Consider the following 16354-nt stretch of genomic DNA (forward strand, 5'->3'; position numbering starts at 1 on the left):
TCCCCACTAGTTCCTAGATAAGGAAAGAAATTCAACCTCTAGTCTACTCGTGTCTTCTAGGGCCAAAAGCAGAGTTGGCATACTCACCATGAACATTTAATAACAAGCAGAGAAGGGAAAACCTGGAGAAGCAACACTAAGCCCTGGAGGGGTGGGGGGAGAAACTCAGAATTCACACACGTGAGAATGTGTATGGGCACGTAGGAGCTGCTGCTGCTGATTCCAGGTTGCTCTGCGCTCCATCCCGGTGTTAAAATAGTTTTACTCAGCCTGTCCACCTGCCCTGTTCACCACAATTGACTCACTTCTATAAAATGCATTGCTTGTGCGTTATCAATGCAGACATGCCTTCTGTGGCATGAGTCTGCAACAAAACAGTGTGCAGCTGATTTAAGAGAAAGCAACCCCCCTCACAGGGCACGTGCATGTTACCAGAAACTTCTATTCGCCTTCACACATACACTTGTAAGTCTAGTGTTCTGCCATTTGGCAAGAACCTTCATCCTTGCTCTCCTGCACTGGGGTATGATCAAGGTGATGGCCTCCACTTTGCAGGGAAGGAAGCGGAGTCCTAGAAGTTTTTTATAGCTTCCCAAAGAGCTCTTTCCTTAATCCTTAGATGCCACAATAAAGCAACTCTATTATAGTACTTATATGTAGTTTTAGATTCATCCTGATGTCACCAAAACATGAAATTATATGTACTGCCAGGGATATGTATGGAAGTGCCACAAGAGTAGCATCCCCTGTGCTGTTTAGAGCCAGGTCTGCCTGGGTGATCCAACCTCATTGTTTGGAGAGACTAATAACACCTAAAGGCTCTGCAACTTCGAGCCATATATGAGGATGAATTTATAGACATCAGGAAACGGTGGAGAAAACTAATTTGTTTTTTTTTTTTACTTTAACAGTAACACAACCTATATTGTGTCTGACTGCTAGATGTAGCTATGCTAGACTGAAATCCTTTTAGATTCAAAATGTCATTCCCCTCCATATGAAACTAAGAAAGCAAGAAATAGAACAAGAAAAATATAAAAGAAGAGAATTACCACCTGGAAGTTGTTTGTTTGTTATGTTGACTTTTAGTACAGGAAGGAAAAGCCCAGCTTTGCTTTCCAGTCCTGGTTGAGGTGGTAAAGGGTGGGGGTGGGGTACCTAACTGCAAAGGAGAAGAAATGAGATTCAGGCGGTAACTGAGCTTCCCATCGGATTACTGTACCGAGCTCCCTTTTATTCCCCTGCCATGGATAATGTGTGCTCATTGTGACTTATCTGGAGTTGGTTTCTCTTACACCCTCTAGATATATAAGGTAGAAATAGGACAGGGGCTGGAGATTTGGGGAGCATCCGGGCAACAGCATCTACAGTCCAGAGAGAATGAGGAAGGCAGGAACATGAGCCACCGCCTGTGACACTCACATCCCCAGTGCTACAAGCTCAGGACGGCATACGGAGCTCCCTTGGAAACTCCCTCACAAGACTGTATGATAATTTGTTCTAACCCTTGACTTTAACTCTTCCTTCATATTTCCAACACAGAACAATCGAGACCCGAGGCCTGGAAGGAACGTGAGCATTCAGCCAGTTTGGTTTGGCCACCTGGCAGAGATCGGCTCTAGGGGAGCAATGGTGGCCAGGGCCTTCGTGTTGCTGGCCCTCTTTGCAGAAGCCTCGGCGAAATCATGTACTCCAAATAAAGCAGGTACTCCAATGCCACCCTGCTTTCCCAGACGGGGATCCCTCAGTCTCCAACTTGCGGTGCTCTGAGCTCTAGGATGGCTTGGTTAGGAAAGAGTAAAAATGGCATCAGGTGGGGGAACAGAAGCTCCCAGCACCAACCAGACTTTCCCCATCAGAAGCAAGCATGTACTGAATAGGCCACTGTTTTTACAAATTAGAAGAGGTTTCCTCCCTTTTCTATGTGACACATCCACTTTTTTAAGTGTTTCACTGCTCAGTGAATGTTATGTGCCTTTAAACAATATTTTGCAGCACTGAACAGTAATAACTCGATGGACATTTTAAATTATAAGAAGTCTCATTCCTGTCAGGATACATGTATCAGTCTGTGATTTCATGGGTAGATTCTTTAAAATCAAGTAAAAGTTTTAGGGCTGGGGCTATGGCTTGGTGGTACAGTTCTTGCCTAGCAAGCATGAGGTCCTAGATTTAATACTCATGATTGCTAAAAATAAATAAATAAATATTAAAAAATTATTGGCACTATAATAAAGCCACAGGTTTTTTAAAATGGATCCAATTAAATAAGTATAATATTAATTAAATAGTGATAATATTATATGTGGCATAACTTATCAAAGGTTGAAGTTTGGGAAAACTCGTAGCAGCCAGTGAATTCTGTGTGACATCAAGGCGCTGACCACATCTGATTTAAAGCATGTGTGTCCTCTTCCAGATGTCATTCTTGTGTTTTGTTACCCCAAGACCATCATCACTAAAATCCCTGAGTGTCCCTACGGATGGGAAGTACACCAGCTGGCACTCGGGGGGCTGTGTTACAATGGGGTTCATGAAGGTGGCTACTACCAGTTTGTCATCCCAGATCTGTCACCTAAGAACAAGTCCTACTGTGGAACTCAGTCAGAGGTAAGGCCAATCCAGCTAGGGCAGAAGTGCTTAAGAGGACGGGAAAGCCATGGGACACAGAGAGTGAGATTTCTGCTGCCATCCGTTAAGAGGATGCATGACGCAACAAAGTCCTTTTCAAAGTCAGCCCTGTTGCTTTAATTTCTTAGGAGGCTCAGTGACTAAAAACCTTCTCTCTCCACTGGTTTATGTGACTCTGTGTGTCGTTGTTCTTGCCCACGTACACAGGTGCAGGCACCAGAGGTTGGCATTGCTGTTAGTCTCTTCTTTCACTCTCCACCTCACCGCCTGAGATGAGTCTCCTACTGAACCCAGACCTTGCTGATCTGGCCATTCGGCTGGCCAGTGAGCCCCCGGGATCTCCCATTCCTACCTCCCCATGCTTGTATTACAAGCGTGTGCCCTGTGCCCAGTATTTTATCTGGGTGTTAGAGATCCAAACTCAGGTCCTTGTGTTTGGGCAGACACAGCCCTAGATAAATAACTCTTTGGACTTGACTTTTATTCTCCTAGTTTGTTAGGAAATGGGGATAGCAGCAAGTCTTCCTGCTTTGAATAGAAGCAAAGCATACTTACTTCAAATTTGATGCTTTCATCCCTGGGTTGGATGCCCAAATTAACAAGCCATCCTTTCCACCAAGACCGGAAGTGACAGTTAAGAGCTTTGGAGAAAGTGCTTGAAAGCAGACTCAGAGAAAAATAGACTCCTAAGCAGGGTCATGTGATCATCCATGGTGGAGGTGCAAGGGGTGGGGGAGACCCCAGATACAAAGAGACCATAGCCTCGCCACAAACATTTTTATATGACAGAGGAGAAATCTGTTATGTGAGCCTTCCCATAGAGCCATTTCATCTGAGAGTGTAATCTCTTAGTATTTAGTATCTAGCACCATGGGCACCTACTGCCTTGACTACTGTACTTGTATGCCCCAGAGCAAAAAAAAGCCAGATCCTCTTCCTTGAGTGCCAGAGGATTCAGGTTTGATGGGACGATCCCTGAGCGAGGTGAACACGGATGCTATCTTTGAGTGCACCCTGGTGAACTGAAGTAGAAACCATCTCCATGCTTTCAGTCCATTTACTTCAAAACCGGCGTTCATAATCCTAACAGTGAGCTTTGAGACCAACTGGCCAGAAGAAAGAATTCCACAATTAGCGTTTTATGGTTAAAAGAAGTTTTAACTACAGACTTATGATCTAGAGTGGATGATAGACAAAGACATTCATGGGACACTTGGACAAGGAGAGTGGATAGAAAGTTGAGGCTGGAAGTGGAAACTGTCCACGCAGTCCCTCAGTCAGAATATATAGATTCATGAATATACAGACTTTCCCTCTGCATATAGAGACCTCAGTGAAGGGATGCCAGAACTCTGTAAATATTTTCACCTCACACCCAAAGAATGGCTTCTATTGTTCCCGATAAACATTTCTGTCTCCTCACTGGGGGGGGGGGGGGGTTGCTTTGTTTTATATTTCAAAACAGGGTTTCACGTAGTTCAGGCTGGCTTCAAACTCAGTATGTAGCTGAAACTTGCCTGGAGCTCCTGTGCACCCCACCACCTCCCAAGTACTTGGATGGCAGGCGGATACCACCATGCCTAGCTTTTTACTGGCTTTTTTTTTTTTTTAATTCATTGTCAACTACTTTTCCCAGAATCCTCAGTCCTGTCTCGGGGTACAGTGCACACCCTAACTGCCTTCTTCCTTCCTGTAGTACAAGCCCCCCATCTACCACTTCTACAGCCACATCGTGTCCAACGACAGCACCGTGATTGTGAAGAACCAGCCTGTCAACTACTCCTTCTCCTGCACCTATCACTCCACCTACTTGGTGAACCAGGCTGCTTTTGACCAGAGGTAAGCCGCTCTGGGGATGGGGGGCTTGTCACTGTGAGGATACTACAGTCCCTGTCAATCAGACATGTTTCAGTCCTTATGCAAACTTCTCTCCCCTTTTCAGAGTGGCCACTGTTCACGTCAAGAACGGGAGCATGGGCACATTTGAAAGCCAGTTGTCCCTCAACTTCTACACTGTAAGTCCAGGTCGCCTTTTCCGTCTGTGGCCCTTTTCCCAAGCACTTCCGCAGGAGTCACTCTCTTCTGGCCTCTGGGCAGAGCCCTGTTCTGGAGCCTCCAAGGTGGCATAATGCCTTAGCCTAGCTTTAAAGCCTGGGTGCAAGAGAAAGTTATAGGCTGAAGGGAAGGCCAGCACAGGTGTAGTCAACTTTCCCATTTCACTAGTACAAAGATTAAGGCACGATCACTGGACAGACAATAGGGCACCCCATGTCTGACTCTTAATTGAGGCTAGTTTCTACTACATTTCTCTCCAGAGGTTTATTTGCCTTTGGGATCACCAAAAAATTTAGTCTGAAGCATTGCACTCCCTGACTAGGCCAGGGCTAAAGACAAGGCTCAGGTCTAGCCTCTGCTTACCTGGTTCTGTTATCCCTTAATCCTTACAGAAAGATTTCCTCACAGTCTGACTGGATCTGTTGTCTGTGTTGACATCAACAGTTAAGGGCACACTTCAGTCTCTCACAAAATTAAGTGCTCCAGAGAAACTAAATATGCATTGGCCATTGGCCCAGCTGCTCTCCCGTTAGAAAGGACACTTTGTTTTTAAGCTGCAGCTTCCAGTGAGGACATAGGCACACAGAGGGGATACTGGCCCAGCTGGCCAGAGGAAGATACAGGCAGAAACACAAACCTCTGTGCGGAGCATTAGAACCTGGAGGTGTCCTTAGAAGCACATCTGACCTATTTCATTTTGTGAGAGAAAACACTGCCCCATCCGAAACCTCACTAACAGTGAACTTGCTTCACCTATTGCCTGGAAGCCACTAGCCCCTCCACCACCACCCCCAGAATTCATTTAATTGCTAGATTAGGCTAGAAAAAAATTCCTAAAATAACCTAGTCCATTTTGTAGCTACGGGTGTGAAATTCAAAGGAAAGGAGATGTTTGCCCAAGACCAGATGCCTTGAAGAAGCATGTGGGGAAAACAGAGATTCCCCAACTGAGATTCTGCCTGCAGAGGGCATGGTGTACAGTGTCAGGGCCTTCACCTGCAAGGCCGTGTCTAACTTGTGATTCAAATATTTTCCTCTTTTTAAAAACAATTGTTAAAGAAGGATCTCTAGGATGCATAAGCTTCACGTTTCCTTAAAAGCCAGACTAGCTCTGGCTTCCTATCACTAGGGGCTGCACCGGAGACAGGAAATCCCACAGGGTCACTTGACCTGTCTTTAGGGATCAACGCAGGGTGGGTAACCTGGGATGAGGTAACCATGGTGACACAGCGTTCCACAGAAGAACTAGTTTTTACCACAAGCCCCTGCCCAGAAGCAGCTGTTATTCTAATGAGATAAGGCTGTAGATTTGATCCTAAGACCGCTCACAATAGTTAGTGATATAGATCAGGGTTTTAAAGACTCATCCCTCACCATCAACCACACAAGGTTGAGTCTAAGACATGACCGTAACCTCAGAAGTAAAAGGAACAGATTCTTCAATCAATCAATCAATCAATCAGCTAATCAATCAGTCTTCACCAGCAGTCCATCTTCTGAGCTACAGAAACTACTTCCTGAATTGTCTAGAAATGAAGCTAAGGTGTCCCCAAAATTCCACTGTCAAAAGTCCCTCCAGGACACATGGACTTCATCAAAGTGCTACTTCCGCTATCCAGACGCTTTTGATCTGCTTTCTGTTTCACTGTGTGCCTGGTTTTCTCTGGCTAACCCACGTATCCGCCCCCCTTCTCCCTTTTCCACTTTGAGGGCATTCTTGGGTGTTTCCAAAGCAACGACTGCCCCCTTGCATATATTTCCATCAAATTACCAGAAACAGAACCATGCCCTACATAGAACAATGGATCCAACACACTGCTAATTGCTTAAGATTCTGGGAAGCCCAGAGCCTGAGCCCCCAAATACACTCTTTCCTCTTTGCATGCACACTGTCTCCTTTCTGTCTATCCTTCCCTACTCACTTTGGCCAATGACCCATAGTTGATATTCCCAGGGGAAAGTTATGACTCCCAATCGAAGACAAAGGAAGGTTGTTTGTTTACAGATGCAGCCTGGCCCTGTGGGTAGAAAGGGGGGATGTGAGACATTCCACGAACCTGGTTTCACCATTTACTAGTTAAACAACTTTGGGAAAGTTAAGGCACCTCCCTGCACTTTCATCTTCACATCCGTGAAATAAGAACTCCGTGCCACGTATTCCTTAGATCTCTTAGGAAGATTAGGTGAAGTAATCTCTAGAAGTACTCAGCATGAACTTGGTAAGTACCCCGGAAGACAACTGTTGTCATGAGTGTAGACCCAGGCCAGATTTCACATGGACGCTCTGAGTGTTCCTAGAATCATTTGTTGCCTTTATAGAGAGGAATATCAATGTCAATGTGAGATTAGGTCAACTTCTTAAAATCAAAACAGCACTGGCCAGTCTTCTTAGTGATACAAAAGGAACTGAAAAGGCTTGGGGTGGACATAGGCAAACAACAAAGATTAAAGAGCCTTCCAGAAGTCAGAGCAAACTGCAGAGCTGACCTCACACCTGATTTCACACCTGAAGTCCACCACGCTTCCATCGCTGAGGGGTGGTCATTCCACGTCTTTCAGGGAGTCAGGTGAGCTGGGCCTTGTGCTTTAGATTATCTTGTAAAATTTGACACCCCCACCCCTGAACTACTATTTGGTTTGGTTCCGTTTGCTGAAATAATTCCATGGGATGATGTTGGTCCACCTCTCCCCATCTCTAAGTGGAACATTGTTCCTCTCACTTCTTTATCTGCCATCCCAGCTGCTTTCCTGGGACCACAAGCTGGTTGGTCAGTGCCCCTGTCACAAAGGAGGGACCCAGAACTGAAATGTTTTATTCTAGTCTCTTGATAAGCCAATAAGAGACATGGTGGGCCACAGGTGAGCATCTAAGGTCTGGAAGACTCTAGGAATATATCCGGAGTGTTCACTTTAGACTAGTTTCCTTTCACCATTATTTCTCACCTGTGAACAAGAACAATTACTAAATTTTCCCAAATAAACTTCTGCTCTGTGAGACATACCTGCCCTTAACTTAGATGACTAGTTAGTTCTGAGTCAACCTTTTAGTCAAGGTAAAGAATGCTTGAACATGGTTTCTCAACAGATTCATCCACCTTGTAGGGCAGAAGAGTAGTTTGTGTGGTCTCTCTGCTTAAGGATGGGAAGATAAACTGCCCTGGCATGTAACAGTTTACCAAGGTAAAGTTGTCTGACAGGTCTCTCTGATTTTTATGTTAAATAGAAACTAGGGGTGCCAGACATGGTGGCTTAGATTTGTAAAGTCACTTGAGATGAAGAAGTGAGATTACTGGAATATTGAAGCCAGCCTGGTCTACATGTGAGTTTCAGGCTAGTTAGAGCTGTATAGAAAGATCCAGAAAGGAAGGGGAAGGGAATTAAAGAGGGAGGGATGGAAGGAGGGATGGAGTGAGGGGAAAACATACTACACATTACTGTAGGTATCAGAAATGGAAAGTCCAGTTTCTGTCCTTCTCTTTGATGGAAACTTGGACAACTGATCAACCAGTAGAGAGATCACACTCTACCAGCCAATCTCCAAGAAAAAGATTTCACACAAATATCTCTCTGGAGACCTGGGAACTAAATTGCCAATCCCAAGATAGTTTCCATGTGTGGAATCTCATAAGTTTTAGGCAATACCAAAATTGCTTCAAAGCCACCAGAAAGCTGTCACTTTGGCTGCATGCTATGCAAGTAAGGCACTTATAACTGGGAATAGTATTGCTTAATTGTGGCAACCATTAATGTGGTGCAAAGTCCTGACAGATGGAAGAAGGGGAGCCAGCTTCTAGGTGGCTGCATGTAGGAGCCTTGCTAGACCTGCTTCAGTAGAATAAAGTAAGAGAGGGGCTTCTCACAAAGCCTCGTGTGCTGGACCCATAGGAGGCCAAGACCTATGCTAGCCTGTGTTCTATTTCTGTTCTATTCCCATCTCATAGGAAGGAAGAAACAGAGTTCCAAAGACTAAGTCCCTTCTACTGGGTCTCACATCAGCAATGGGGGTCTGGTTTTCCTAGGATCTTAGCCCTTCTGGCCAGTGCCTCTGTCATGGCTAATACCAGACTGGAGTCCTGGGGTCTTATTCAAGTGAACTGAAAGGAGACTGGCAGAGTGGAGAAGTTGCAGCCTTTGAGGAAGTCAGTCATAGCTGTTATTCCTAATAACTACCTGAACATTATCTGAAGATGGTAGTTTAGTCCCTGAGCTGGGGAGTAGACCCTGCCAGTTCTGAGTACTAGTGAGCCTTTGACACACTCACAGGGCCTGCTCTCCTTAACTCACCACATAGCCCCAGGATCTCATACCCTGTGCCTTCCTCTACTTCCCAAATCTCCTCCAGACCTGGCTCCTTGCCGTCCTGTCAGCCCTGGGGCCTCTGCCTCGTGGCTGCATTCCTTCTGCTGTGGCTCCACAGCCCCCTTCCTCACCTTCCTCAAGCGTTGTTCAAATGCTACCTCCTCAACGAGGCCTCCCTGGCTGCCCCGTTCAAAACTATCAGCGAAATGCTTGCCCTGTGAGCACGAGCATCTGAGTTCAATCTCCAGACCCTCATTAAAAACAAACAAGCTGAGCACAACATCACTTGCAATCTGGAAGAGGTAGAGACAGGTGGGCCCCTGTTGTTTACTTGCAAACCAGCCAGCCGGAACTTGGTGAGTTCTGAGTCAGTGAGAGACCCCTGTAGACAGTACCTGAGGAATGAAACCAGAGGTTGTCCTCTGGTCTCCACATACATGTGCACAGACAAACATGTACCTTTATACACTCAAGTACCCACACACACACAACCACTTATATGAACACACACACACCCCAAATGTAACTTACTGTACTTCCGCATGTTCCCAATCCAGTTTTGCTATTTTTGTGGTTTCCAATATTACATGCTATATATTAGTCTAATGTGCTGTGTGACTTACTTCTTTTGTCTTTCTCTCCTGCTAGAATATCTTGATGACAGATCTCACTTCATTCACAAATATTATATCTCAGTACACAGAGTATCTTGATATAGAAACTATCCAAATATATAGAATGATACCCAGATACATTGCAGGAAATCGGTGACTTATGTCTGTCGATAACCACACTGTTAATCAAGTCTTAAACTTTCAAAGCCAGATGACCATCTGCTCAGACAAAGTGCAGGGGTCGGGGTAGTGAGAGGCTACAGCATTTGGTTGTTCTTGGCCATAAGTGATTTGTGAAATCACAGGAATCCTATCTTCACATCCTTGGGTGATATCATTTTTTTCATCCGTCAAGTTTGTTGGCATCACTGAAACAGTGTGTTTCTAACCATGACCAGCCAATGTCCTTACCCCTTCCAAGATGACATCACAGCATCCTCAGAGGTTTCATTTCTCTGGATCTAGAGTTTAATCTATGGTCTCATGCACTTGCTCCTCGGGTTGGTTCCCTCTCTATCCCATCTCAATTGGGTCTACTCCCACCAGACCCAATGGCTCACTCTGAGAGGTCACAAGGCTTAATATCCCCATTTCCTTTCCAAGAATGCCAAGTTTTCTACCAAGAAAGAAGCTCCCTTCATTCTGGAAACATCCGAAATTGGTTCAGATCTGTTTGCAGGAGTAGAAGCTAAAGGCTTAAGCATTCGGTAAGTTCCTTTACTCTGTGTGTCTATTTTTAAGGAGAAAGGACCAGCCAACAGACTGCAGTTTTCAGATGTCTCTATACACAAGAGTGGTTCTTAGTGATACACTGTTGTTTTACTCCCAGGTTTAAAGTAGTCTTGAATAGCTGTTGGGCCACCCCCTCGGCTGACTTCATGTACCCCTTGCAATGGCAGCTCATCAATAAGGGGTAAGTGTCACTCTCCAGAGTCAAGGCAGAGCAGTGAGTCCAGTATGTCCTGGTGTCTTTCGCTGTGGCTTGGGAGGAAACTTTTTTTTATACTGCATCCTTTTGGTAGAACCTCAATCTGCTAGAGTCTTTACTGATATTACAGTAGATATATTACCAGGTATTTTCTGAACACATGAGTGTTACCTGTAATAGCACACTCCCTCAAAGGGCAACTCCATGTGGGGCTGGGGAGTTAGCTCATGTAGGCTGCCCATCCAGCAGGCTGCCACCATCCAAGCAATCAGAGGTAGCTGTCACTGAGAGGCAGGTGCCTGTGCCAAAGCATCTAGACTGGCCCATTATTTGCCTCCCCTCCCCCACTCACAAAGCTCCTCTTACAGATTTTCCACTGACTGATACCAGGCCTAGGGCCCTCTGGCAGCAAAGAGCTATTTTAAGGTTTCGTGTCTTGAGTTCAGGCGAGGATCTCGGGTTTATTGACGAAACAATCTGTCAAGATCCTCATAAGTTGGAAAATTCTCACAGCCCTGTCTCTGCCGAGGCCACAACAAACAGAAATAACTCTGACCCTTGGCCCAGATAGAAAGGCACAACCTTTGTTTCTCTCTCATGTCTTCTGAGAGAGAATTCTAAGATGACATTTCTAAGGTCCTCCTGTCTCAATAAACATACATTTAGATATTTCTTTCCAGTCATTTTCTAGATCATATATGGAAAATATGACTACATTATTTTATAGAAGCTATCATATGTATGATTGATGGAACATAAATTCCTTTTTCCAGTTTTAGGAAAATCCTAATAATACACACAGAGATATTGGTGGGTGTGGCTCAAGTTCAGGTCTCTATGGCAACATTGGAAAACACAACTCCCACCCACCATGGATGTCCTTCCCTTGTGTTACCCTGGGGTCTTCCAAATGCCAGTCGTGAAGAGGGCTTTATCTCCTGGAGACTTTACTTCTTTAGAACAAGGGTTCAACTTAGCAGATGTGTGGGTTCTTGTAAGTCACAGCCCTCTGTTTTAGGACAGAACAATCACATTCACTCCTGCTGATCTGCAATTGACCTCACACTTAGAGATCAGAGTTCTCTGGAAGGAGAAATAGCTGAGCACAAGCCTAGCAGAACGCTGTGTGAAGTTTTGCCTTAGAGCCTTTCTGGAGTTCTCTGGTGTGACGTTTCCTTCTCCCTTCCCTATGTATTCCAGCTGCCCCACTGATGAAACAGTCCTCGTGCACGAGAATGGCAAGGACCACAGGGCAACTTTCCAATTCAATGCCTTCCGGTTCCAGAATATTCCCAAGCTATCCAAGGTCTGGCTACACTGTGAGACATTCATCTGTGACAGCGAGAAGCTCTCCTGCCCAGTGGTGAGGGTCCTGGCACCAAAAGGAAGATATTTCCCCCAGGGGACTGGCTGGTACTGGAGGAGCTAGATTTGACCTGGAAACTGTGGGTCCAAGGTGTGGAGGCAGAAGGCCTGGGCCTGTCCACCTTGCTACCAAAACTTGTCAATCTGGTATGCGTCATTTATCCTACTGGGCCCAGTTTTATCATCTCTGAATAGTGGTCATCAGTTCTGATGGCTGTTCCCGTGTCAGAGAACAATATAAGATTTTTTAAAATGAAGGTAATAATAGGCATGGAAATGCTTTGAAAAAGTAAGAAGGGTAAAGGAATCCAAGACTTAGACAGAACTGTAAACATGGGCAACTGCACTCTGCACAGGACTGTCTTCAGAGAAACGCGGGATGTCTGGGTCAAAGTTAACTGCGCAAGGGGGAGAGCCAATACCCTGTGGTTCTGGGGTTTGCTGAGCTGGGAACACCTCCTTGGGGACTGGAGGCCACCGAGGCCTGCACTTCTAAAGAGGCTGCCAGCCCACGTGGTCATAAGGAGCTACAGGAAGGAGGCTGACTCTCTCCTTCCACTAACTCACACACTGAGAAAACAGATGCTTATGAACACAGGGAGGAAGAGAGAAAAGAAGCAGAGAGTCCAGGGCCGGGAGGAGGAGGACCAGTTAGTTCTTGATCAAAGGATGGGTATTGGAGTTGCAGTTTTAACAAAAGAAAATGAAGCAGAACTCATTTTTCGAGCATCCTCATTTATCTCTGGGTTAAGAGTAAAACCTTATAGAAAGATACGGTGCCCCTTCTTCTACTGGAATTCTAACGAACTCCCCAGCAGTCCCCAGCCTGGGGAGCCAATGAATTCTAGGTGTGTGTGCACACGTGCATGTGTGCCTGTGTGCATGCATGGGTGCATGCATGTGTGGGCGTGGTATGTACTTAATGTATCAGTTGCCAGGTAGCAACTGGGGACTTTGACTTCTTGAAGTTCATTTTGTTTTTTTCTCATCTCTCCTCCTGGTCTTCAGAACTGTGACAAACGGAAGCGCATGCTACGTGACCAGACAGGGGGTGTCCTGGTGGTGGAGCTGTCCCTGCGGAGTAAGCTGATTGCCCAATAGTCATGTGTACTCTGGGCTGTGTCCACAGGCACGGCAGGTTTGAGCATTTTGATTGAATTGTCAAACCAGGCGTGCCTGTGGACACAGCACTCACGGGCTCCTCAAGTGGCCGAGTGGCAGGGGTCTGATCATGTGGACGCAAGAACGTGAGGTTTGTTGATTACCCTGAATGTCTTATGAGGCCAAACCCAAATGCACCTGAGGAATTAGGAAGTACTGAGTTGAGCTTCCAAACTGACCGTGTTGTGAACAATAGGGCAGCCAGGCACGGAGTTCCATAAATGAACAGGACTCATAGAGACCCTGTGGCCAGGCTTTTACCTTCTAGTCAGGAGAAAGATGGCTCACACAGAGGGAAACTGGAATGTTAGGGGTCCGGTGAGCAGGGTGATGCAAGAGTGTGCCCACAGTACTTGTTCAGGCTCTCTATACAGAAAATGTCAGTGTGGCCTAGAGGGTGTTGTGAGTGGAGGGAGAGTTTCGGAGTTGTGCCTCAAAGCACAACTGTCAACCCCAGACCAGGGCTGAGTTCAAAAGCTGCCTCTTGATTTTGCGTGGCCTGCAGATGAACACACGTTCTGTGCACTTCCCTGTGGCTCTAAAAATTAAAAAAGAAAGGAAAAACATGGTGCATAAAAATTTAATGAAGCTAAAATCTCAATGTCTATAAAGTTTTATTAGAACACAGAGACAGGGACACGTGATGTCATTGCCTACAGGTGTATTCATGCTACAGTGACAGTACACTAAGGCCATGCTTGGTGTAGTGCCACACACCTGTAACCCAGCACTCAGGAGTCTGAGGCAGGAGGATAGTGAATTTGTGGCCTACATTTGTGGGATACATAATAAGACTTTGCCCAAAAGCATAAAGAAAAAATATTAGATACTAAAAGTATCTGGTGCTTTCCAAAATATGTAACAGCTCCTGCTTTAGTGAGCCAGGGAGATGACATTCTAGGGGATGTTCTGGGGGAGGTCCTGGTAAACCCCAAAAGGCTTATGATCTAAAGGGAGTCAGATGTGGTCAGGTTTGTGGTTCAGACACAGAGCTAATGCTTCCTTCGTACTTTTTACAATCTCCACTCTCTCTCTTTGCTCACTCCAGGTGGAGGGTTTTCTGGTCTCTGTGACTTCTCAGGTAAGGAAAAGAGCCACTTCAGAGAAGTGTCCTGGGGCAATGCTTTTGTGAAGTAGGTGTATGTGTTAGAGATATTTACTTTGGCCCCATCAAAATCTGTCATTAAAAATATACATCTTCGAATATGCTTGAGTTGGGGGGCTCAGAAGTAAAGAAGTCTCACTACAGCCAGCCTCCGACTTGAGAGGGAGGAACTGTTTCAAATGGATGAAGAACCATCAGACCCCACACCACCCTCTGAATGAAGCCAACACCGTGTGGCTTTCCTAAGATTGCTGAATTTGGAGACCACGATTTCTGATCAGGTCATCTGCTCACTTAACAAGTATTTGAGGCCTGGCTATGACTCTGCTCTTCATTAATGGGGTGACATTAATAAGAAAGACCCTCAGCCCTCTACACTCAGCTTTCCTCTGGGAAACTGGGCTATGAGTGTCCCTAATACATATGGTACTCTATGAATTAATTAATTATCATTTCATCACTAAACGATACAGTGAACAAGACAAGGTCACAGGTGAGGACCAGGGGAAATGACAGAGGAGGCAGCCAGGGGAGCTTCTTAGGGGAGGAGCCAGATGTCTGTTTGCTAAAAGGCCTACAATGTACACATACATGTTAGGGCCTCTGTACTGGTAGAAGTGGACCATGCAAGCCCCAGGGAATGAACAGTAACAAATGTATAAAATTTGGAAGCTTTACAACAACCATGTTGTGTTAACCCTGGCTGGATTCTCCTTGGCCTTATACAACTGTTTCTCAGTGCCTTCTCTGACCCACTGTTTTGCAGATGTTCTTCTTCACCTCGTCCTGATGCTGGGGACCTGGGCTGTGTTGTAGGAGATGGCTGGGCAGCTGCAGCAGCTCTCCAAGGCCACCCTGAGCTATGACACATTCCTTTATTGTACAGCCAAAAAGAACAGACAGAGGACGGAATTGCTGGGAGCTGGGAACAGCTCTTTGCCAAATATGCATCCTCCATGATTTTTGTGTTATGTGTGTGTGAATTTGGTGATCCTCTGCCTCGGAGCCATTCTTGGGCTTATTCCTTCCTGTGGCTGTCAGATCCTGACAAAGCTGCGGAGGAGGCTTCTCTCCTCTGCTCAAATTAGAGCAACCCTTGAAATCTGCTTTTGCTATGAAAGACTCACACATGCCCATCACAGGCAGCTTAGCATTTGAAGGAAGAGTCAGATCATCACCACAAAAACAATGCCAAATACAGAATTCACAGGAATAGCCAAATTTACCCAGCAGGCACTCTGTCGCTGAGATAGTACAGTTCTAAGGACCAGCATCGAGTCCCCAGGCAGGAGGTTCCAGTCTTCAGACCATGATGTGCAAATCCAAGCTAAAGCCAATATGTTTGCTTAACCTTCTGTAATGAGTGAGAAGTGGGTCCTTGGGAGCCGCTAGTACCAGTCTGCTTTTATCATAGGGTTTCTTAAATAGGTACAATCATTAGGGAAATATAGATGTCTTACCCTTATAAGCGATTATATTTCTTTAGTCACAAATAAATAGGAAGTAGACTATGAACAAAGTAAAACTCATCTTCATTTCATACAAGAGTATGGCATTGCTTGCGTGAAATGTATTTGCTATTTGCATGGGAGTGGAAAGACTCTGGCAAGGACCAGGTTCTCTGAGATGTGAGGGTCGATCTTTGTGTACACCTGTGGTGCCCTGTGCACTCACTAGCCTTGTGTGTGCTCTTGTCTTCCCGTCAGGATGGCGGAATGCATTTCACCTTCACTGAAAATGTTCAAGCCTGTTCCTTCTCACTCACTTGTGATTGTGGGAACTGAACCAACCACTCATCAGAAATGTAATGCACATACAGACAATGAGATCGCATGCAACACACTCTCAGAACTGGCCACCCCTGTGACCTAGAGCATGCCAGAGTCAGTGGGTCACATTTGGCAATAAGAAGCAAACTGAACACACCAATCCTGTGAGAACATTAGCTGTGGTATGACAGGAGAGACCTCGTGCTAAGCCTACTTTTCCTTGTCACTTACACACTTGGCATTTGAAATCACAGATCAGTTTGTCCCTCTGTATTTAATGCCCTTGAGAGGTCTTTATGTCTTCAGTTTGCCAATCATTTTACAACTTGCATAAATGAACTTAGAAATTGTGTTTGTTTAGTCAGAGGCTAGGGTACAGTGGTTCCAGCTGTCTGACCCTGGTATCCATCTGCTGTGCCAGTCAGTT

The 16354-nt window shown here is 45.6% G+C and overlaps 1 protein-coding gene across 2 annotated transcripts; it reads left to right on the forward strand.

Moving 5' to 3' along the window:
• Positions 1-1277: 1277 nt before the first annotated feature.
• On the forward strand, positions 1278-15510 carry Tectb (tectorin beta). Of its 2 annotated transcripts, XM_034486198.2 has the most exons (10): positions 1278-1705; positions 2420-2610; positions 4328-4470; positions 4574-4646; positions 10203-10306; positions 10429-10512; positions 11728-11890; positions 12901-12973; positions 14102-14134; positions 14925-15510. In XM_034486198.2, exons 1-10 carry the CDS (start codon positions 1630-1632, stop codon positions 14972-14974), a joined length of 990 nt encoding a protein of 329 aa, XP_034342089.1. In that variant the 5' UTR covers positions 1278-1629; the 3' UTR covers positions 14975-15510. The 2 variants fall into 2 exon arrangements, 1 of the variants encoding a protein (XP_034342089.1); XR_013107450.1 differs by lacking the exons at positions 1278-1705; positions 2420-2610; positions 4328-4470; ... (3 more) ...; positions 11728-11890; positions 12901-12973 and adding an exon at positions 13021-13144.
• Positions 15511-16354: the final 844 nt, after the last annotated feature.

The sequence above is a fragment of the Arvicanthis niloticus genome, chromosome 1, assembly GCF_011762505.2.
Source record: "Arvicanthis niloticus isolate mArvNil1 chromosome 1, mArvNil1.pat.X, whole genome shotgun sequence".
In the NCBI taxonomy this organism is placed as follows: domain Eukaryota; kingdom Metazoa; phylum Chordata; class Mammalia; order Rodentia; family Muridae; genus Arvicanthis; species Arvicanthis niloticus.

Coding starts and splice junctions, on each gene's coding strand:
- Tectb (XM_034486198.2), top strand. CDS start 1,630: ATGGTGGCCAGGGCCTTCGTGTTGCTGGCCCTCTTTGCAGAAGCCTCG. Junction 2,611..4,327: donor ACTGTGGAACTCAGTCAGAG/GTAAGGCCAATC, acceptor TCCTTCCTGTAG/TACAAGCCCCCCATCTACCA. Junction 11,891..12,900: donor AGAAGCTCTCCTGCCCAGTG/GTGAGGGTCCTG, acceptor CCTGGTCTTCAG/AACTGTGACAAACGGAAGCG.